The sequence below is a fragment of the Clinocottus analis genome, unplaced genomic scaffold, assembly GCF_023055335.1.
Source record: "Clinocottus analis isolate CAN_PGR_092001 unplaced genomic scaffold, fCliAna1.0.p SCAF_18, whole genome shotgun sequence".
In the NCBI taxonomy this organism is placed as follows: Eukaryota; Metazoa; Chordata; class Actinopteri; order Perciformes; family Cottidae; genus Clinocottus; species Clinocottus analis.
Genome location: NW_027175909.1, coordinates 14,865,563 through 14,888,653, shown reverse-complemented (window position 1 = coordinate 14,888,653; position 23,091 = coordinate 14,865,563). Strand labels below are relative to the sequence as shown.

Genomic DNA, 23,091 nt, shown 5'->3' with positions numbered 1-23,091 from the left:
ATGGGAGGCTGCCTATAGCGTGTGCATCTGCCTGTCAACCCTTCAGAGAGGGGAGAGGGGGAAAGGAAACGAGGGTGGTCGCCCTTCTGGGGGTCAAAAGGTCACACTCATAGGTTATTTGGTTTGCAGCCCCGCCCCCCGTGGTGCTCGGCCTCGCCGTCAGGGTTTCGCCGTAGAATGGGTGGTCTGAGGAGGTGAGAATCGGACACAGAGGTGCTAATACGCTAATCCGTAGCGCAAATAATGCAAATGGGACAAAGTGATATTTAACTTCATGAACAGATTTAAAGAGTTGAAAATGAGTCTCGAGACAGAGGCGAAGCTGTTCTCCTAACGCATCGTGAATCTCATCCCTCGCTCCCTTTTTTGACGTGCTTGAAAAATGAAAAAGATGTGAAATCTATGTTTTTTCTCGGCCTCCCAGGTTGACTCAAGGAGAAATGCAAATAAACAGAGCTATCTGTATCTGCCTGGTCAGATAAGAGCCAGAGGCTATTCATAGCTTGACAGCTTGGCTCTCTCTCTCTCTCTCTCTCTCTGCTTCCTCCCCTTCCCCCCCTTCTCTTCCCTCCCTCCTCCCTGAAGATAACTGACCTTGTTGCACCACACCGGGTGTCTCAACTCCTTCCTGATTCTAAGTGACGAGTAAAGAAAGAGCGGGAGCAACGTCTGCACGCCTCAGGCGCAAAGACAAGATGACTGCGCAGGCAAAATGCTTCTCGAGTGTGCAGAGGTGATGCTGCTGGTGTGTTTTCTCCAGAATCATTTAGATCACAGGAGCTCAGCTGGAGTCTGGTAGCTCACCGCTGCGTTACCACTCCTGCCTAAAGACCTGCAGTAAATCAGCGTCAGAGAGGTGAATCATTAACCGAGGCCGTCAACATTCCTCCTGCTGAATCGGCCGTTTCGATCCCGCCGAGACCTCGCTTTTATGTTTCTCCTTCTTCCTCACACTCCATTGTGCACTCAAGTGCTTGTCAATCAGCCGCTACATGGTTGGAAGTCAGAGGGTGCAGATTTCTTTGTCCTCGTACGACAACAGTTTGCAGAAATACACAGCAGATATGAGGTGGTGGTGGTGGTGGGACGGCCCAGCGTTGCCCAGACAAGACCTGTTGCGAAAAGTTGTTGGAGCTTCTTTTTTTTTGAGAAGGAATGCAGCGGCAGGTCGAGACCTGAACTTCCGCATTTAGCAAGAAGTCAATAGTCAAGACAGATGCGATCTACATCAGCACGCCCTAATCTGCCCGCGTGCGTCCTTCTGGTGGTTGAGCTTCACGAGAGAGAATAACACGTTGAACTGACGTCCGCGAAGCTTGAAAACGAACCGGTGAAACGAGGATTCAACACATTTGAAAAGGTGAGTGACACCTCGGCTGAATTAGATCTGGTGTACCTTCAGTTAACGGTGAACACACACGGCTGCTTCTCTCTGACCTTGACTCTTTCTTGTGTCTATCTGTCAAATAAATATCAATTTTTTTGGCTTCCAGCTGGAAGGAGAGTACAGATAACGGTCATAATACAGAACTGGAAATCGTATACACAGACGTTTTTTCTTCATTTAAAGCCTCCTCCTGGATACAGACTCTTCAAAATTGTCAAATTATAACAGGACAAAACGTCTATTGTCACCCATCTTGTACTTAATTAGGTTCCTGTGCAGCGATAAGGGATTATTAGCCATTAGGCTATTCTAATATAATGAAAAGGGTGTTCGTAGGTGCTCTTTCCAACTGGGTGGACCCGACTCTAACTCCAGACTGCTCTATGACTCAATAACCACATGAAACTGATACGCTTGGCCTCTTGTTTTGAAGCTAATAGCGCTGTCAACCCGTGATAGGAACATTTTGTACATTTTGGCTTTTTGAGATGAGATTAAAATCACAGAAAAAATGGACTGAATTACTTAGAAGCTGTGCGTTATTGCGAGCATCCGCTGTCGTAGTTGACAGTTTTCCTGTTTTCCCCTTGCTGTCGAGCCAGAAAACGTTGCGATGCACAGAGTGTTTAGACACACTGTCCGATGAGTCATGTGCAGAGGGGATTTCATTGGGAGGGGAGAAGACAGAGATTGAAGGATTACGTAAATATAACCTGAGTGGAAATTAGTGTCCATGTTTGATTTCTACAAGAGCACAGACTCCCCCCTTCAGCACACATCGATACGATCTTGTGTATTGTGAAATGTCAGTTATGATTCTTGGGGTTTTTCTGCCCTTCAAGCGCTCCAAACCCCCGAATTTGCCTCCTCCTACTACAGTTCCACTTCTGTAAACACATCTGTAAGTAAAGATGTTTGAGTGGAGTTTTTTTTTTCTTCCTACATCATAGTAAACATGCTGTGCTTTGATTCGGCCACTTAAGGGCCCGTTGTCTGCTTTCCATTGTCTCGCCTGAAACTTGAGTCAACGCGTGTGCATTTACACCAAAAAAAAGATTTTCAGATTATTTAGGAATGTAGTAGTCGCTTGCATGCTCTATTTCGTGGTGGTGTGTCTCCCACAATGCATTGTGGAGGTTTGATACGGCGCCAGATTCCCGACGCTCGAGTGTTTCCAATACTATATTCATAAGCGCTGACTCGCCACATTTTTTTTCAGAGCGGTTTCTGGAAAGAAAGTAGAAAACGATGCAAAAGGAGCGGCGGCATACTTTTGTGATTGTGTTCCTTGAGGCCGCGGCGGCGTCCAAAGTCAAATGAAGGGTCGCGAAAGGATTTGCGAACGTTGTTTTTTTTCCGGTAAATGCTAAGATATTGACGGGAAACAAAGCGGATCCCATTGTTTTCCTCCGTCTCACTTTACACTCCTGTCGACGCTTGTCGTCAGTTTTGTCCGATCCAAATGGAAAAACTCAGCCCACTCCCGAGCATGTTATGCATCAGTAATGGTCCTGTCACATAGCATTAGCCAGGCCAACGGTTCTCCGATATTGCTGATGAAAAACCTTTTGCATGATTTCACAACGAGTTTTCAATGTCTTGAGCCAGTTCTGTTCATTCACGGTCTCTAAAAGAAGAAAACAAGTTAGGAAATAAGCTTGTTCGCTTACTCGCTGATGGTTAAATGAGATAGACACCACATACAATATGAAGCTATAGCCAGGAGACACTTAGCTTAGCTTAGCGTACCAAACAGACTGGAAACAGGGGGAAACAGCTAGCTAGGCTCCGTCCAGAAATACAAAATGAATCTACTGACACCTCTAAAGCCAGTTACTAGTTAACTAGTTACTAGTTAACACTGACAATGACATCTTCTTTGTTTAACTCTTTAGGCTACAGGCTAATTTCCCCCCTGCTATCGGTCCCTAAGCTAAGCTAATGACCTCCTGGCTCTCGCATCACACTCTACAGATATGAAAGTGGTATCAATCTCCCTCTATGACTCCCAGTAGAAAAGCAAACACACTTATCTTTCAGTAAAACAAACAGCCTCTCCCGTTGCTTCACACTTAGCATCTTTCCTGTGGTTCTCCTTTGTGTTTTGTTTGCATTGTCACACGTACAAATGAACAGACGTGTAATCGGACTATACTTTCTTAAGTTTTAATGTTGTAATTCGTGCATTTACGTGCGGAAGAAGTGATTCTAAACGTCCCTGAAATGTGCTTTGCCTCCATCGGCAGACACCTGTTTGCGTTGCTCGATGAGAGCTTTTTGTGTATTTGGCCTTTGGAAGCCGCTGACCTTACTGATGCTAATCTCTTCCTTGTGTGACATTAAAAATGCGTGTTGAAAGTGGCGTCAGACGCCCACGGCGGTTACTTCTTCTGTGTGGTTGTGTGTGAGCAGAGAGCCGACTTGGACCAAAACTGTGGTGGCTGCAGTGAGATTATTATTATTATTATTATTGCGGTTGCCATAACACAAAATAAAATGTGCAACCACGAGATGAAGACGGAAATTAAATAACAAAATGGATTTAATAGATTTTTTTATATAATGAGGGTTTTATATCAAGCATTTTTTGTCTGCAATAGCTTTAATTTAAGTTGTTTTTGTTATGCTCTTATGCTTTTTAGGGTCTGAATTGTGTTTTCAGACCCTGAAATGTGTCACAATGTGAGTGCAGGAAACGACATTAAGGTTGCAGGTGGCTGCTCATGTCAACATTGCTATTTCAACATTGCAAGTGACAGGAAGTTCGCCTTGTACCACTTCCTCTTGGTGGCAAAACCTTCTCGTAAAAGGGGCGTAGGCCACAGTTCGAAAATCACATGCGTACGCCTCACGTGGAAATTACTGTTTGACACTCAAAGAAGTTACGTCATTCTGGAAAATAAGTTTGTAATAATCTGCACAAAACTTCATTTATGGTTGTCACTTTCCCCTCAACAAGATTCAAACCATACATGCACGCACCATCTGGTATATGTTGGAACAATATTGATCCATTTCCCATTCAAATGAGAAACATCATGTCACAGCGCTGTCTGAACTCTTGCCTGGAACACAATCAATCACTCGCATCTCCTCCGCAGTGCGACCGGGGGATTCGCCTCGACTGTCTGGCTTTGCTTTTCATTAAAACTCTGCAAATGTTTCCTTTCTTCTTCCTTTCCTTCTTTTCTCATTGGCTCCTTAACGTTTACTAAACAGATTCCCAAACCGTGGTGAGTGAAAACAGCGAGTTACACTTTGTTGAAGATAATATTTCCATATCTAATGTTCCATAACGGTAGAAAAATAATTGGGGAAAATTGGAGATTTATGCAAACATTACTCTGAGGGACAGAACTTGTGATTGGATGAGCTTGTTTTTTGGTTCAGTGGCTAACAGTCACCACCAGAGAGACGTAAGTGTGGCCTCGCTTTGGTCTTCACCTTAATTTTAACTTTAACCACAACAAACCTTCACCTAACCCAAGCCTTTTCATATAATGTCGTCTTACAGCGACATATAACCCCGTTTGACCTTCACCTAACAACCCGACCGCAGAGTTTAGCTGACCAGTCATGGTTTTGTGCCACAAAATTAGCAAAAGCCGCACTATAAAAATACAGACACGGTCAGTAGACCGTTTTAAAATCATCTGTTATTATGCAACGCATGAACAAAAAAGCAGTTTATGTAAAATTTTGAACAAAATATGTATAGAACAAAGTATTTCAATGTATTATACAACAACAAAAACTTCTTTGTGCCTCATCTTGCAGCCCAGAATCATTGCAGGTTGTTAAATAGTCAGAAAATTAAAGCTATTTGTCCTTTTTTTATGCCCATTGCAACTCAATAGGATCCTTTTTTCGTGCTGGAAACACAACTAAAGCGCATCCACTTTACTAGCTGACGGTCAGAGCGAGTGTCACAGTATTAAATATAGAGATAGACCACTTATGGGCGGAAGGGGAAGTGGTTTGGTCCAAACAACTCGGGACTTTCACCCGCAAGCCCGGTGTTCGACACGGTTTGTCCCGAAGTGTTGTCGTGACGCGACGCATTCTTGTCCGTCTTCCAAAAACCGAACTAAGTGGTTTTGTTGCCATAATGTTGGACCAAAAAAAAATAGACGGATCCTTCCCCCCATTGTGTGACTAAAGTGGCCCTCATTAACATTTATGGGCCTGTAATGTTCACCAGACTGGTTCAGCAGCTACAGCTGCGATGCTTAACGTCCTTTTGTCAGAATATTGTACTTTGCAGGCTCCGCCGCTGTTGGGTTCACGGGACCGTTAACATGCATTGGAGCTGAAGCATGTTACACGTCTTAGTGAAGCTCAAACCCCATCAGAGCAGCACTGTGGCTGCATGAACTGCCACTGACCCGTCCCGCCGCTGGTCATGTCCCACCGTAGCAACACAGAGACTCTGTTTGGACGGCTCGTTCCAGCCCGTCATAACATTTGCTCTGAGGAAATGTGGATTCAAATAATACACAGGGAGAGACCGCTTACTGTACATGATTACAGATGTCAAGCAGACGAAAAATGATAAACTATATTGGGGGTTAAAGTGGAGTATTGTCTAGCTACGGCTTCGTGCCGCCGGCTCAGGTGCCACCACGTTGAGCATCGTTTCTTGCAGCTTTACCCCTTTGAAGACTGTCTTTTTTCGGTAATTTTGCAATTTTTGAACCGAAAAACACGATTTCTGGACTCAATATGCTTCATTAAATGTCAATGCTTTGCTAGATTGTGTTTATTGCGGTGGAGTTCGATGCTTTATGTCTTAATATTTCAAAAAAAGGGCACTATTAGTCTGTGGTGTTGATGTTAAGGCACCGAACAATGTTTTTTTTTGTAAACTCTGGGCGCTCTCTTGGAGTCCTTTTGGAGGAATCTTGTTCATTCTCATGCTTTATGTCCATAGTTAAGGTCAAACTATGTTTTAAATTATATACAGCAGTCAAGTGTATGAGTCTTAATCAGCAATTTATAGCTATACGCCCAGCATACAAGCATGCATATTTCATTACTGCCGATGGTTTCTAATTTTTTCCCCGACTCAGCATGTTTCGGGGATCAATTTCAGTGGTCGTGCAGTATTCTGAGTGAGTTTTTTTTCTAGCACACAGTAACTGAGAAACACTGATTGAAACATATCAGTGTGTGTGCATATTGTCATCAAGTTAAGAGCGTGATTTCAACCGTTAACGATGTTTGATGACATTATTGGACTGATCGCAGTGGGGAGTTGGAGTCGGTTGTTTTTGAATCTGACAGAAAACAATATCTCAACATGTCCAACACGACACGACACGACACGACACAACACGTCCTGCAAAAACGACGCAAAAAGAATGCCTGGGAGTCATGCGAACAGACTTTTCTTCCTTCGTTCTGGGTGGAGCTGCTATCACGTAGCCTCAGGGCGCTCACTTCAAAGTGCAGCAGCAGCACCGTCACTCACATGATGATTGAGTCCAAACCGTAGAAATCCAGTAAAGCGGCGGACGATCAGTTTTTTTGTCACGTGGTGAAAAAGTTTACGTCGAGTATTTTTTTTTTTCTTGGTGTCTGACACTTTTGTTGTTGCTTTCAAACAGATGGACGACATTGACGCCATGTTCAGTGACCTGCTGGGGGAGATGGACCTCCTGACTCAGGTGAACTGACACACTCAGGGTTTCACTGAGCACTAATCGTTATATATGGGAGGGAAATACATGTTTAATCATTTTAATAATGTTATTTTGTATGTTTTTTATTAGTAGTATTGTTATTTTGTTGTAAATCCGTATCAGTTGCTCCGATATGTCTGCAAAAATCTACTTTTTCTATTTATTTGCTGATATAAAAACAACAAAACTGCTGAAGAAAATTGGAAAAGACAATAACACATTTTAAAAATAAGTTAATTTAAACAAGTAAATGGTTCATAAATCATAAAGAGCCGATGATACATATGCTTAGTTGAATTATGGAACAACAATAACCTTTTGGTTTGGTTTCATTAAAAAAATGCTTAATAAAGGATTTGCAATATTCTCTTTTTTTTTTTTAACAAACATGCCAACAGGCCTTTTCCGTCACAGTAAAATGCATTAAATCTTTTCTGTTTTTTCAATAAAGTACAGCTTTTAAAGCTCATATACAAGCCTTTCATGCACCACACGTTTGCTCCAGACTCTCTTTTGTTTTACCTCAAATAGACGTTTCTACTTTAGCGACACACGACAAACTCACTAAAACGCTCCATCGATCACCGAGACACTCGAGACTGGAAAGCACAACAGACGCAGTGGGGGGAAACACTCTTTGTGGTCATCTAACAACCATCAATTACACACTTATTTTAAAAGAGGGGGAGGTCAAATGGCATGAACCCGCTGGAGATTACACATTTTTGACTTAGTGAAAACCCCTGCTGGTGACTTTGATGTTGTTTTTTTTCAAAACCCACCAGTCATTTTAAATCACTTCTATTTTAGACACATAGAAGCTCTGTTAGGGACCCAAAACAGATGTAGAGTTAGACGTGCAAACATAAAGGTTCCTTGCATAATGTTTATGTTAAAGTGTGTGTTGTGGCGCCGTACAGTTTGCGGCTGCACATGTATTATACATATATATTATACATGTCTTATAAACACACTGCCTCGTTCATTCTCCCCTGCAGAGTCTCGGACAGGAAACAGTACCTCCCGCGTCTCTCCCCAGCACCAACGAAGAAGTCAACTTATCCATCGGCTTCACTGACCTCAATGGTAACACTTTGTCTATCGCATGTAGAAATATAGATAGATAGATAGAGAGATGGATAGATAGATGGATAGATGGATAGATAGATAGATAGATAGATAGATAGATAGATAGATAGATATATGGATAGATGGATAGATAGATAGATAGATAGATAGATAGATAGATAGATAGATAGATAGATAGATAGATGGATAGATGGATAGATATATAGATAGATAGATAGATAGATAGATAGATAGATAGATAGATAGATAGATAGATAGATAGATAGATAGATGGATAGATGGATAGATAGATAGATTTAACATGTTCCTTATCCAGAGTATCAATCAGATTATATCAGTGTAAAGTAAAGAGGGAGAAAACAACAACGTTGCTGTGTCTCTGCAGTAAATCTGGCTGCTGATCAGGAGGTGATTTCAGACAAAGATTGAGGTCACCTGTATGTGCTAATTATTCAGTGTTTGCCTTTGGCTCTTATGGGCTGTAAAACAAGCAGGTTAAGGTAAAAGCAAGGTTGCAGCATCTGTTGGCGGTAGCACTCTAATTTAACTCGTCGCTCCCCGGCTGTTTGTTTAGAAGTACAGTCATCGAGAAGGCTACTTCAGTCTTGTCACGTCAGCTCTGCGCCGCACATTACTCTCAGCTACAAGGACAAACCTTCATGAATCTCAACTGAACGACAATCAATCACAAAATACACTAACTAAAAATCTACAGCCACGCAAGAAGCTCTCAGCTCTCGCTTTGAGCAAAATGCTAACATCATGCGCTCACAATGACAATACAAACTGTTCCCCATTAGCATTCGTCAGCTAGCACTAAATACAGCTAAAGGTGTTGGAAATGTCTTTAGTTTTGCAGCTCTTTTGGTCACAAACCAAAGTATTGGCGATATTACCTTACATTTAGCTAATGCTTTTAGCTAAAGCGACTTACAACACATTCATACACCGTAGATACAGCTACGGGTGCAATTTGGGGTGAAGTGTCTTGCTCCAGGACATAGCCAAGGACGAGCAGGAGCCGGGGATCTAACCGCCGATCCTCTGATTGAAGGACGGGCCTGCTCACCACAGGCACCTCATGTTGAATTTTCACCTGCTTTTAGGGGTCACTGAAGTAATATAAGGATATATCTTCTGGGAACCACGAATGTTGGTACAAAATGTCATGACAATCATTCAGTATCTCTTATCTTTAATGTTCCTACTGTACTCGGGTCTTCTCACACCAGAGTCCCTCAATGAACTGGAGGACACCGACCTGGACGCGCTCATGGCTGATTTGGTGGCCGATCTAAACGCGACGGAAGAGAAACTCGCGGCGCAAATAGAAGACCTGAAGGTGCCGTCACCGACCTCGCCGGCCCTGCCGCCCCCGCCCAAGGGCCCTAGCATCCGTCCGGTCTCCTCCCTCGCTTCCCCGACATCGCCAGCGAGCAGCGACGTTAGCACCTCCTCCGCCTCCTCTCTACCACCTCCGCCCCCTCAGGCCTCAAAGCCCTCAAAGGTGAGTCATCCTACACTGTGTGCCGTTTGTGAGATGACGTGTAGCATCTCTACAACCTTTTGACCTCTCTGTCCGCTGGGAACCGGTGCAACATTGAAGAAGTGAAAGCTTTAAGCAAGTTGTGTTTATTTTGGTTTCGAGGGAGAAAAAAAAAGCCACAACACTAGATGACAGACAGTGAAGAAAAACATTTAATTTCTTTGCATTGGAAGGCGACGACGGAGATACGAAGCAGAGAAGAGGAAATAATAATGTCACAATCTAGATTAAAGCGCTTTCCTGAGCGACGAGACAGCGTTACAATGAAAACACCGCCCGTTCCCATGCATATGCATTTCTAGCGATTCCTTTTTTTTTTGTCTTTGTGCAACTGGGAAGAGTGGTATTGCTCTTATAACAGTTTGGACGGTGAGATCATGGCGAAGTTGTTCCTGGACGGACGCATCTGTTCCAGTTACAGTCTGGAACAGATCAAACACAGACAGACAAAAGGCAGGAAAGAGTAACAGAATCAATACCAAAGGTTGGAGAAGGGGAGGTAAGATGTGGCAGTGGAGGTAGAGGAGGTGGGGGTGAATCCAGACGGGAGTTTATTACTTTAGCAGGGCTTGTTACCTCATCCTCCTGAGGTAAAAAACACCAGCTGTGTGCCGAGGCAGAGAATGTGTCATTGTTAGGTAGAGGCGTACACGTTCATTAAAACTGCACCGTCGGCAGGATTCTTCACGTGGAAAAACGCATCCGAGTTATACGCCAGACTAAAAGGGTATCCTATCCCCCGCTAATTGAGATTCAGATTAGATACGTTATGTCCCAAATGAGATTCTTTGACGCACGCTTCACATGTGAGACGTTATGGAATTCCAATTAAACTCGGCAGCTCCTGCAGCAGCGTTGAAACGCCGCACACACAGAAATGAGCTCAGCAGACAGTTCACATCCGGCTGTTGCTTTACTGCTAGCTAACGGTAAAGGAGGGGTCTTTACCGTTAGCTGACTGTAAAGGCCCCTCCTTTACTGTTAGCACCATTTTTAGCTAACGGTAAAGGAGGGGTCTTTACCGTTAGCTGACTGTAAAGGCCCCTCCTTTACTGTTAGCACCATTTTTAGCTAACGGTAAAGGAGGGGTCTTTGCCGTTAGCACCATTTTTAGCTAACGGTAAAGGAGGGGTCTTTACCGTTAGCTGACTGTAAAGGCCCCTCCTTTACTGTTAGCACCATTTTTAGCTAACGGTAAAGGAGGGGTCTTTGCCGTTAGCACTATTTTTAGCTAACGGTAAAGGAGGGGTCTTTACCGTGAGCATCATTTTTAAGCAACAGCTTAATATTTTCTGGGCGATGGACCTATTTCCTTTGAGTTAGACGAGAATATCGCTATCGCTATCATGTATGTAGTAAATATAGAGCTACCAGCAGTGCATTAGCTTAGCTTAGCATGAATAATTGAAATAGGGAAACAGCTAACTTGGCTGCCAAGCAGCTCCTCTAAAGCTCACAAATAATCCTGCCTTATGTTTGTTTGATCTGTACAAAGAATAAAAATGACAAGTTTGGGGTTTTCCCTTCTCCATTGAGTGTCTCCAAATATCATAGATGATTCATTGGTGCTAATTTTCCAAAGTATGTTCACACCAGATTAAAGCTAATGGTGGATGGACCCATTCAGCCCTTAAACACAACATGATATTCTTTCTCCTATAGGAGGAAATCGAGGCGCAGATGAAAGCAGAAAAAATCAAGCTCGCTCTCGAGAAGCTCAAGGAAGCTAAAGTGAAAAAGGTAAGACGACCAACCACCGAGGAGTCCTCTCTGATCTTATATCCACTGGCAACAGTGAACTTTAAAGACGCTGTGAATTACAGCTCGTCACCGTGGAGGACGCAACGTTCAAAAGATAGCACGGCTCTTTCTCTTCCTTTGGAGGAGCCATCAATCACAGTAATGGATGACTCACCTTTCATCCAGCCAGCGTCCTGCAGGACATCACGGCTCTTTGGACACTTTCTCATCTTCAAAGCAGTCAACAAAAGCGAAGACATGTGGTTTTGCATGCAAAGCTTCAGCGGCAGGCAGGATGTGCCATTATTTTTTTTTTTCAACGCAGAACCAAAACCATAGTTTTGTGCCAATTGCATAAAGTTTTATAATAGCTAATAGACTGAAGATATGGCTGCCAAATTCTACACTTCTACACGTGTCTCGGCTGAGAAGTCTTATAATTTACACGGGCGTGGCTGCAATAATGGTCTATTATGTTATTAAATGAAAATCGAAAGGACACCAGCAGAAAACAGCACCTCCAGATTGCTGTGTGTGTGTGTGTGTGTGTGTGTGTGTGTGTGTGTGTGGATGCTAAGGAAAAACAGACCACTGGCCACTTTCACAGGAACATCTGTCCCAGGGTTGTTTGCCGCAGAAGAGCAAGGTGCGCTCTCTGTGGTTTCAGCACAACCGTCTGTGGGCAGAGGCCCCTCGAGTTTCACGCTTTCGACAGGGATCGTGTATTTTTCTTTTTTATAGACATGAGGAAGAACTGTAAGAGGAACAATCATTTGATATCCAGCGACATTTCATTCAACCACATGCCAAACCCATATTGTTTTCCAAAGGTCAAGACCCAGGAACGTGTGATTCAACACTCTGATTCCTCCTGTGATAACATCCCTGAATCCCTCGTTTTTTTTTTTTTTATGACGCAAGCTTTACGACCGGCTGACCTCGAGTCGGTTCTGTGAAACTCCTCAGTTTCCCGAAGCTGGATTTGTTTCAGATGAGAGGAAGTGTGAAGCCATATGAGCGCTCCAGAGTTAAACTCAGCCAACTTTGGGGAAAAGGGAGGTGATAGAACAATAATAATAGGAGATGAATACGATGGGGAGGAAATTACTAAAAAGCCAAACAGGGTCAACAGAATGGAGATACAAAACTGTTGATGCTTCATTTCTTCCAGTAAAACTAACATTAGGACACAGAAACAACCATTTAGCACATGGACTGTAATTAAACTGGATAATAAACAAGCTGCATGTCACACTTTACAGACAACTGCCTCTGTCCACAACATGTTTTAACTTTAATGCCTTTCTAATTAAGACATTTATATGTAAAATAAAACGTTCAAATCATTCTACTCACTCTCTTAATATGGAAATATTAGTTGTTTAGGGATTTTCCACAAGGTTGGCTATTCTCTGAAAGGATTAAACCCCCCTGTACTCAACTCAAAATGGTACAGTCCGAGCTCCCCTCGCTATAAAGACTATTAGAAGCTCTCCCTTCCTGTTTGTCAATTAACCCCATTACCCACAGGTAACATGGATGGGTGCACAAGCAGCAAACATTTGGTAGATGGAAGTTGTGTATAACTGTTAATTTCATGCGTTAATAAATTAATTTTGTTGTTATTCCATTAACAAAGTAAATGAGGACAGTTTGCCTTCTGAAAATGTATCAATGTGACCAGAATGACTTGCGTTAGCGTGTTAGCACGTTAGCAAGCCGCACCGACCTGAAACTGACGAGGTGAAGTTGTGTTTCTTCGGACAGTTGGTGGTCAAAGTGCTGATGAATGACGGCAGCGCCAAGACGCTGATGGTGGACGAGAGGCAGACGGTCAGGGAGGTCCTGGACAACATGTTCGAGAAGACTCACTGCGACGGCAACGTGAACTGGAGCCTGTGTGAGACCAACCCGGAGCTGCAACTCGGTGAGCTACTGCCACGTAGCACCCAGTACACTGTATGGTTAATGCTACACATGCATATACATACTTTTACAGTGAAACCAAGATATTTTTAAAAATAAATTCAATAAAGGGCATACAATTCCAATTAAAACCCACACTAAAGAGGTTAATAGATGTTGAGAGATGTCAATATTTCCAGTTTCACTGGATTGGAGCACGAAAACAAATAAATAAGTAATATTATTTTTAAATTCTCACATTAAATTATGGAAACCAATACAAAGACTTTAAGATAAGTGTAAGTTGCACTAAGCTAGACGGCTAACTGTTTTATTACTTTTTTTAAAAACATTTTTTAGGTAGCGCAGAAACAGAGTTAGCATTAGCCCTCTGAATGCTAAAGTGTATTTAGTTTCAACGTATTACGAGTGAGAAATTATCAAACTAAAGCTATTTTTTAATAGAATAAAAAGCTGATTTGGTGACATGACAGAGTTAGATGATTTAATATTGTGGCTGGTTTCTCTCTCTTGCTGTAGAAACTCATATTTATCCACATAAAGCGGTTCGTCATCAGCAAAGAAACAGATTTGGAAGCGTTGTTAACTGGAAGGGACTAAAGGGAAATGAAGTCCATACTCCATCAACAAACCCCGTTGCTTCTGGCGTGTTGATGTAGCACCACGGCGGTTCGGTCTGTGGGCATTTTATGAGAGATCTGCTCTCAAACACCTCGTGACAGGTTGGGTATCTTCAGGGGAAAAGGCAAAATCCTCTGGCGCACAGTTCCCGCGTCAGTTTGGAATAAATCAACGAACTACCAATATTGTATTAACAGAAAAATAACAAAGAGAAAATACTTCTGCTTCGTTCACGAGAGATTTTTGGTAAATATAGAGCAGAAACACCACAGAAAAACTATCAGAACAGTAATAATATAGATAGACCTTGACAAGAAATGCCTTTTGTGTGTGTGTGTGTGTTTTTTCTAATATGGATTGTCAACTAAACACACGCAATGTGCCGGGAGGGATATTTCCTTCAGGTCCAGAAGATTAACTGTATTTTTATTGGCAGGATGGCAGCCATACGGCAGCGAGCTCACAATGAAACATTGATCTCTCTCTCTCCCCCCCACTCTTTCCTATACTCTCTCCATCCCTCCCTCTCTTACACACACACACACACACACACACACACACAGTGTAGACAGGTGGGTTTAATTTGCTGTATCGGACACCGTCAGTCATCCTCTCTGTCATACGGAAATAGAAGCCTTATGATCTCAATCCTCCGTCTGCGCTATATTTACTTCAGCTGCTGGACTTTCCGCCTCATCGCCATCTGCTTTCTGGGTTTTTTTTACGACATTTTCATCAGATTGTTACGGAGATCATTTATATTTTTCAACCAATCAAATCATAAAACGGAGAGAGAGTCATTTCCCACCTGTTTTAATGAGCCACAGGCGGTAAAGTTATTAACCTCTGCGAGCAATAAACTGAAAGTTAATATTGTTTTTGCTTTAGAATTAAACTCAAGTAATTTCATATGCGGCTAGTTCAGCTGTGAAGCACGAAATTAAAGGATAAGCTTGGATTTAATCGTCCGTACTTTCACAAATTTACAATAAAAGTCCATTTTGAGAGATTTCACGACCTCGTCTGCCCCGTCCTATTGTAAAAAATACACATTTGTATTCTAAGAAACAAAAACTATGAGTACGGTAATTTGTGGCAATAAACCACGGAGTAATGAAGGTGCAATCGTGCGTCTCATTCATGTGTTTTTGATTTTTCTTAGAGCTCTGTGCACAGACGAATGAGATGTTTTGGATACACACAATAACAGCTGCTTTTTTGGCGATTTTATTCGAATTTGTTGACAATAAGAAAACATATAATACATCAGCAAGCATATCCTTTGACTGTTTGCTGCAAATACCTTGACACAAAAAAAAAACATCTACAAGAATTGTGTAATTGTAACTCCGAAAGGCAAACAACTTCTTCCAGTAACTCAAAAACACAAAACCTCAAGCTGATTGTTTTTGGTGCTGCATGACAAACCGGGATCCCAAACAGCTGACGGTTGCTTTTCAACGTCCACAAGAAGTATACAAATCAAGATAAACCCCTAAAAGTTGAACTGACTCTTTTACTTTCTGGGTATTTTAAACCCACAACAAATGAGGAAATGAGTGTTTCCCTTTGGTCAACACAGTTTATTTTCAACCAAATGAATAGCTTGTGTTTAAATTAGCCGTCTGACACACACACACTGATTTATTTAAAGCATGTGATCCACGCAAAAACCTTAGCTGACTTGACTTATAATCACGGGGGAGCGCAGGGTTTTGTGTCATCTCTGACTACCGTCGGTGTCGGCCTTATGGCAGCTTGACGTTTGAGTGGGTTTCCTTTTTTTTTTTAAATGCCTCTCCACCTCCACAGAGTGTGTGTTGCTTTTCCAGCAGCAGTGGCAGACCTTTTCATTTTAATCTTCACCGACATAAAAAGCCGCGGCAAGTCATGCCTAATAAACACACACACGCGCACACACAGCTCAACAGCGACATCCTCCTCATACAAATCCTCACCCATGTGCTCAGCATGCACACCGTGCACGTGCACCGTGTGGTTTGTGCTCTTCAAAGGGATCCTTTCCTCCGAAATAGCAAAGTCACACCATCCGTTTAATGATTGTAATAGTCAAACTGCAGACTGGAACCCTGGCAGCAATTTATTTAATTCCTACCTCTGCTGCTAACCTGTAATTGGGGACCACGGCTGAACTACAGTCGAATGCCCCAGTGCATTCTGGGAGATCTATGGCACGTAGTCTGTGGGTGGCCGAGGAAGAGGAGGAGGAAGAGGAGGCTTAATGTGTTTCTGAGGTTTAGTGCCATTTATTGTGCCGTACGGCTGTGAAATTGACTTTGAATCGAGCTCAGCTGATTTTAAAAGATTTCACGAGAGAGTAAACTACTGTACATGCTCTGAAATGTTTGTTTTATGGATTGTTCTGCTGTTCTCGATGTGAGAGAGTAAACTGCCTTTGGAAGATTATGCTTCCAGATTATTGGCAGTTTGAAGGTGCTGGTGAAATACTTGTTGATGGCTGTGTTTACTGCAAGCCGGCAGGTATAATTATCAAAGTAAATGACGCGACGCAACCACCCAGGACTATATGTAGTAGCTTCAGCTTCAATACTAAGATACAACTCTGTGCTTTTTACTCCAAAAAGGACGTTTGGCTCACACACACAACCAGCGGCCTCTTACGCTCTACAGCGCCAGCTGTATTGTGTTTTTTTTCTCCAAAATGAACAAGATAGCTTAAATATTCAGACATGGTATGAGGGGAAAGACAAATTCCCCTTCATTATCCCGTTGGCTTGTGACTGTGAGGCCCTTTCTGTAAATGATCCATGACTTGTTATGGTGTAGTTTTACATTGGGATACTTTTACTTAAAACCACCATGTTTCAAATTAGAAAGTGGAGCCTTTTAAAAAAAACACACACAGACAATTGATTGCACTTATGTTTACTAGTTTGTCGTACATAGAAGACACAAAATATCAGGAATGCAAAATACTTAATATGCACAACAAACAATTTAGGAAATTAAACAATAAAGTGTGTATAAGTGTGTATAGGTCGTTTAAAAGATGCTATAATCTTAAGAAATACACACTTACTGTCTCTAATGTGATCATCTAAATGCTGACGTCCAGGTTTGATTTTCTTGTGACAGAACGGGCGTTCGAAGACCACGAGAACCTGGTGGAGCCCCTCTTGGCCTGGACGAGGGACAGCGAGAACAAAGTCCTCTTTCAGGAGCGCGGGGAAAAATACGAGGTTTTCAAAAACCCACAGGTTGGTCCCCCATCGTTACACGCCCCCTTTTTTAAATATATATAAATGTATATATATATATACCTCTCCAAACATACTCTGAGTGGTCGGAGGTGATGTGCGTGTGATGTATCTCAAAGGTCCATCACTGGCTAGTTCGGCGCTCCTCGGCCTTGACTCGTGTAAATCCATCTTCGCGTCGCTTCAGCTCGGCGCCATCTGGCTATTTTCAACTGTCTGAATTATGAGACGTCTTTCCTCCGCGCAGGTCGACCTCTCACATTTACGTCCTTCGCCGTCGTCCATCAGACAAAGCGGCCTCAGGCAGAAGACGGGGAGATCTTGGCATGTTTGTTGATAGAAAGGGACCCTTTATAAACCCGGCGTGTTTAATGGATTCGGTCTGTTGGCAGCGGCAAACAGCCGTGTTGGGAAACTGGTGCGATATTCTCTTCTTTTTTTTTTTTTTTTAAGTACTCCATTATGTCTTCCACATCCCCCAACGCAGGGCTGATCTGTTTCGTGCAGTGCGTCTCTATCAAAATACAGTTTTAACTTCTGACAAGAGCTACCAAAATAGAATTTCCCTTTTAGGCTTTTTCCCTCTCGCCACAATGAAAACACAGACCATGATCTGAAAACACACTGGCGCAGTCACACAGGGACAACGAGTGAGGTCAAGGTTGCTTTATTTTGGGCTGATAATATTTTGTTCTGCCCTTTGCAGTTTTGTTCTGTTATTTAAGACATTTAAATTTGTTTTTTATCTCTGACCAGAGTGACGAAAACACTTCTGAAGTCAAATTGAACTGCGATATATGGATATTCATCCATATTTAGGGAAGCAAACGTTTGATAAACAGGTGTGCAGCCATGCTCGGAGCTCTGTGACTGTACCAAGCGGCGCTTTGAGCTAAATGCTAACGTGTGCGTGCTAGCATGTTCAAAGTGACAACATCCTGGTGTTAAGCAGGTATAAGGTTCGCTATCGAGTTTGTCGTCCTAGCATGCTAACACCTGCTACTTAGGGCTTGACTTAAAGTACAGTGGAGAGTCGTATTGCAGGTAATAAACCAAGTTTTGGACAAATTAATATCCCAAATGTTCCGTCTCGTAGAGAAAAAGTCACGTTGTCTTTTATTCCTGCAGAACTTTTATCTCTGGAAGAAAGATAAGAAAGCTCTGAAAGACATCAAAGACCAAGACAAGAAGTTACTGATACAGGTAAGACAGCGCGTGCACATGAACCACAAGTGAAATGTTGTCTTTAAGGTGCCGGTTGAGACCCGTTTCATCCCTCTTCACCTGTACAGGAGAACTTCTGCGGGACTTCCACCATCGTGCCGGATCTGGAGGCGGTGATGCACCTCAAGGAGGACGGCAAGAAGTCCTGGAAACCACGACTCTTCCAGCTGAGGGCCTCGGGGATTTATTACGTGCCCAAAGGCAAAACCAAGGTCAGGGTGTGAAGAAGAGAACACACACACACACACACACACACACACACACACACACACACACACACACACACACACACACACACACACACACACACTTCCAACAGCTAATGCTCTCATCCACTCAGTTGGGCTCAAGCCAGTGGTGAAAGATTAAAGACCAGCAGACATACAGATATTCTTGACATTTTTTGACTGAAACTCCTTCCTAACAGGCCGATGCTTTGTTTTATTCTGATGTTTGTCAGAGATTACGATTCTTTAGGTCCTAATCTTTCAAAAAATGTGTCTAATACATATGTGGGTTGTTGTTAAGACCAGTTTGAACCAGTCGGGAGACGCTCCAGGAGGCTTTTTTAGAGAATCTGGCTCATATTAAGCTGGATGTTCATAGTCACGATCTAAATATCTTTTAAAAGTGATTTTTTTGCAGATATACATCTTTTCCTCAAGACTTTGCTGAACAAATAAATACAACAAACACAAATATTGGAATTAATTTGGGGTTCCTACAACGACTCAAACACAAGGAAAAAGACATCTAGAGACCTATTCTAATACCTATTCTCTTATATTTTAACTCTTTTCAAAGTTCTTCCCAAAGATATGAATCCTACAGGACATGAAGCCCCTCACTGTTGAACTTGTATTTTATCTATTTGATAAAAGAATAAATGACAATATGCATCAAGTTGTAATATCGTCCCTGTTTTCCTCTTCCAGTCGTCCCGTGACCTCGTCTGTTTTGTCCAGCTCGACAACCTGAACATCTACTACGGCAAAGACTTTAAGGGCAAATACAAAGCCCCGACCGACTTCTGCTTTCTTCTGAAAGTAAGTTTGCTCTAAAAGTGTCTTATCTTTTCTCAAAACCACATGGACGTTTCACTGACAGAGAAAGCTGCAACTTCCCCAAACTGAAGAACACATTTACAGTAAGACTCTGGAGGCCCCTTCTCATTGTTACTGCTTCATGTTGGGTTTTTGGGGGGGGGGGCACATCACACTGTGGATATCGCAAGAGATCTGAATGCAGAATTGAATTCGGCATGTTGGTGGTCAGCCGCACAACTGCCGACTTTACTGGAACAGTGAAAAGCAATAAATACTTTAAATAGAAGAAGTGAAAGGAGACGGTTTTGCCAAATTGAGCTGAGAGCGGTGAGACGGAGAGACAACTTCTGAAGCAGTTCCTAATATTTCTTTAAATGACACCATGTGTGAGAGAGCACCATCACACTGAGCATGTTATCAGTGACGCGAGGTACCTGCAGGACTCTTTTTAAGACCAAACTAAATGCTGACTGACGAGTTGTGCGTCGGAAAGGGATGTGAAAGTCCTCGTTTCTTTCTTTTTTCCCCCATCTTCTCCGGGAAATACTAGAATCAGCAGATAATGTTTTGCTACAGTAGTTGAGGATCAAAGCAACAAACACGGGTTGTTTTACTTCGCCCTCGGCCGTCAGCACCTGGAGTTTAAAGCTAGACGACTCCACGCGGTAAAACTTGTTATAAGTCGGTTGGATGAGGATGAAAATGATGAAATCATAACTAAAGCGGTTCAATCGAGGTGCGTTTTTGACAGATTAGGCGTGGCGGTGTTTACCGGCTGACAATTCAAGGACGAGAGCGAAACAATTCAGCTTCATTTTCGGTGTTTTGTATTCAGAGGAGCGGCCCCGAGGCGGCGATCAGGAGCGCATCCCCATCATGTGCAGCTGGATCCATCCTCTTCAGGGGGGGAAACCGTGAACTGTAACAGTCAAGTGAGACCCGTACAACGTGCTCAATGGCACTCGCTTTTAACTTTGGTTATGTTCAGAGAAACGCTGACTGGACGGATCCAAACGCCAGGAATTAAACTCACAGCCTGTTAAGATCCTAGACCCACTCTGCCCCCTTGTGGTAGCCGTACAGAGGGACTGCATTGATTTAGGAGGTTTTGAACACTTTAAACACTGTGTGTATGGTTCTGCAGTATTGGTTTTAGTCTCTCGCAGTCGAGGGATGTCGTCTTTCAGTAAATGCACTGATGCTAACGGCTAGAAAGAAGATCTTTGTGCCGTGTGTCACCTTAACGTTTGTGTGTTTTTGGTCCGTCACCGTCTGTTTCAGTATGTCACCTTCATTAATAAAAGCCTTAAAGGCCGAGTTTCACCGTATGTTCTTTCCCTTTTTGCATTTGTTCCTGCAGCATCCTCAGATCCAGAAGGAGTCTCAGTACATCAAGTACCTCTGCTGCGACGACGAGTGGTCCATGAACCTTTGGGTGACAGGAATCCGGATCGCGAAGGTAAACGTTTGACCTCCTCCAGCGCGTTCGTCGGTACCGAAAGGCACAACCCGAACTGAACCCCTGACGCGTCTCTTGTCCCTCCAGTACGGCGCGTCGCTGTATGAAAACTACAAAACGGCGGAGAAGAAGGCCGCCGTCGGCTCCGCGTGGACCAACCGAAGCACGCCGTCCAGCTCCAACCCGTCGACGCCCTCACCGCCCGTCAAAGGTAGCGCGACGACGAGCGAGATGCGAGACGGGCAAAATGTAGCGGAGGTAATCTGAACATCGTGTGTTTTGTTTTTCTCCGCCAGTTAAATCGCCGAGTCAGGCCAACGGTCACGCGCTGAAGCCCGAACCCGGACCTGATGCTCAGGTAGGAAACTCTTCATCTTCGTCATCTGGTCGGTCAAATGTGAGAGAATGTTTTTGTTAATTGGACAAAAAGGGTTTTAAAAAAGTAGAAGATATGTGATATTAGCTCATTGTTTCAGTTACTGGGTAACAGTTACAGTATGGTACAGTTATAAATGTCATAAAAAATGCATGTTATAAAAAAGCATGATATAGATGTCATAAAAATATTTAAAAAAGTTATAGTGAAGTAACAAAGATGTATATTGTTTGTTTTTCAAATGTCATGAATTGTTATTAAAAAGTGAAGTATGTCATGAGCATAGTTTGGAATGACAAGTGTGTATGTTATAAAATAAATAAAGTACATAAAAAGTATGTTACAATATAGGATGCTGAAAAAGTCCTTAAGTCAAAATATAGCATGTAAAAAAATACATTAAAAAGTCAGAAAGTGGTGAAAAGAAGTAATTTAAAAAAGTTGTAATGTGTGTAATATGCCACTTGATTTATGTCATAAAATGTAAAGTATGTACAGAACTTTAAAATCATGAAGGGGATTTTTGTTTTTTATTCACTCCTGTGCTTGTTTTGTCACTAAATGATTATTTATTTATTTATTCACCAAAAAAAACTTTTGTCAAATCAGACCGAGGGTTTACTTCAGCCCTCGTACGGCTCAGTGAAACACCACCGAAGGAAATAAAAAATCCCCGTTTGAATGTTGAATCTTGTCTCTTCTGTCTCCTCAGGACTTTGTCCCTCCTCCTCCGTCACCTCCTCCACCTCCAGCAGGTATCTTCCCCCCGCCCCCTCCAGATGCATCCCTCCCTCCTCCTCCGCCTCCTTTGGCCGCCAAGAGCTCTTCTAGACCTTCCCTCCGTCAGCGACACCTGCCGACCAACTTCCCTCCGCCTCCACCCGCGATGGACAGCCTCCCCGCTCCGCCGCCGCCTCCGCCCTCGGACGACGCCCTGGAGGCCCCGCCGGACTTCCTCCCGCCGCCTCCTCCGGCCGCTGGCTTTCCGCCTCCGTTTCTTCCTCCGTTGCCGTTGTCCTCCCTCCCGCCGCCGCCTCCGCCGGTGAGTTTCAGGGGCGAGGACCCGTCTCTGCCTCCTCCGCCCCCAGATCCAGGGTTTTTACCTCCGCCTCCGCCGATGTTCACGGGGGCCGGAGCGCCCCCTCCTCCTCCTCCGCCGCCTCCTCCACCTCCTGCCGCCGCCGCCGCTCCTCCAAAGGTCGCGATACGGCCGTCTGGCTCGCTGAGGAAGATGCCTCCGACTCCGCCAAAGAGGACTACGCCATCTCTGCGTGGGAGCGGAGGAGGAGGAGGAGGAGGAGGAGGAGGAGGAGGAGACTTCATGTCAGAACTGACGAAGGCCATGAACAAGAAGCGCGATCATTAGCCCGAGTAGAAAGTAGATTACATCCTCAACAACATGAAGCCGGTGGAGCTCAACAGACTTCCTCTCCTCCGGAGGACATCCTTCCTTCTTCTTCTTCTTCACGGCTTTTCTTTGTAACCTCGCATGAATTAAAGGGAAGCGTCGTCACGGTTTGGTTTGTTCAGCGTTCGTCACGTTGCTGAGAAGAAAAAAGATTAAAATAAAGTATAAAGCGGCCGAGTCGGTTCAGGAGACGTTTTCATAGAATTGTACATATTGATGTTTTCATGGAAGGCTGTAAATATTATAAACTAAAAACTAAATGTTCTTTATAACGATCAGCGTTCACATGAATGACGAGCTGAATAAAACCTGGAATATGAAATGAACAGCCTTTTATTTCATTCTGGTC

At 43.3% G+C, this 23,091-nt stretch overlaps 1 protein-coding gene across 1 annotated transcript; it reads left to right on the top strand.

Moving 5' to 3' along the window:
* The first annotated feature begins 1,228 nt into the window (after window positions 1-1,228).
* apbb1ip (amyloid beta (A4) precursor protein-binding, family B, member 1 interacting protein) lies at window positions 1,229-23,017 on the top strand. Its single transcript, XM_068582021.1, has 14 exons — window positions 1,229-1,360; window positions 6,994-7,053; window positions 8,067-8,154; window positions 9,390-9,664; window positions 11,366-11,443; window positions 13,211-13,370; window positions 17,108-17,229; window positions 18,358-18,432; window positions 18,522-18,665; window positions 19,389-19,499; window positions 20,860-20,958; window positions 21,046-21,169; window positions 21,255-21,316; window positions 22,047-23,017. Exons 2-14 carry the CDS (start codon window positions 6,994-6,996, stop codon window positions 22,698-22,700), a joined length of 2,052 nt encoding a protein of 683 aa, XP_068438122.1. The 5' UTR covers window positions 1,229-1,360; the 3' UTR covers window positions 22,701-23,017.
* Window positions 23,018-23,091: the final 74 nt, after the last annotated feature.

Bases quoted from the DNA above. Each gene is read 5' to 3' on its own strand.
- apbb1ip (XM_068582021.1), top strand. From the start codon at position 6,994: ATGGACGACATTGACGCCATGTTCAGTGACCTGCTGGGGGAGATGGAC. The intron at 8,155-9,389 runs GTAACACTTTGT...TTCTCACACCAG, and splicing joins CGGCTTCACTGACCTCAATG to AGTCCCTCAATGAACTGGAG. The intron at 13,371-17,107 runs GTGAGCTACTGC...TTCTTGTGACAG, and splicing joins CAACCCGGAGCTGCAACTCG to AACGGGCGTTCGAAGACCAC.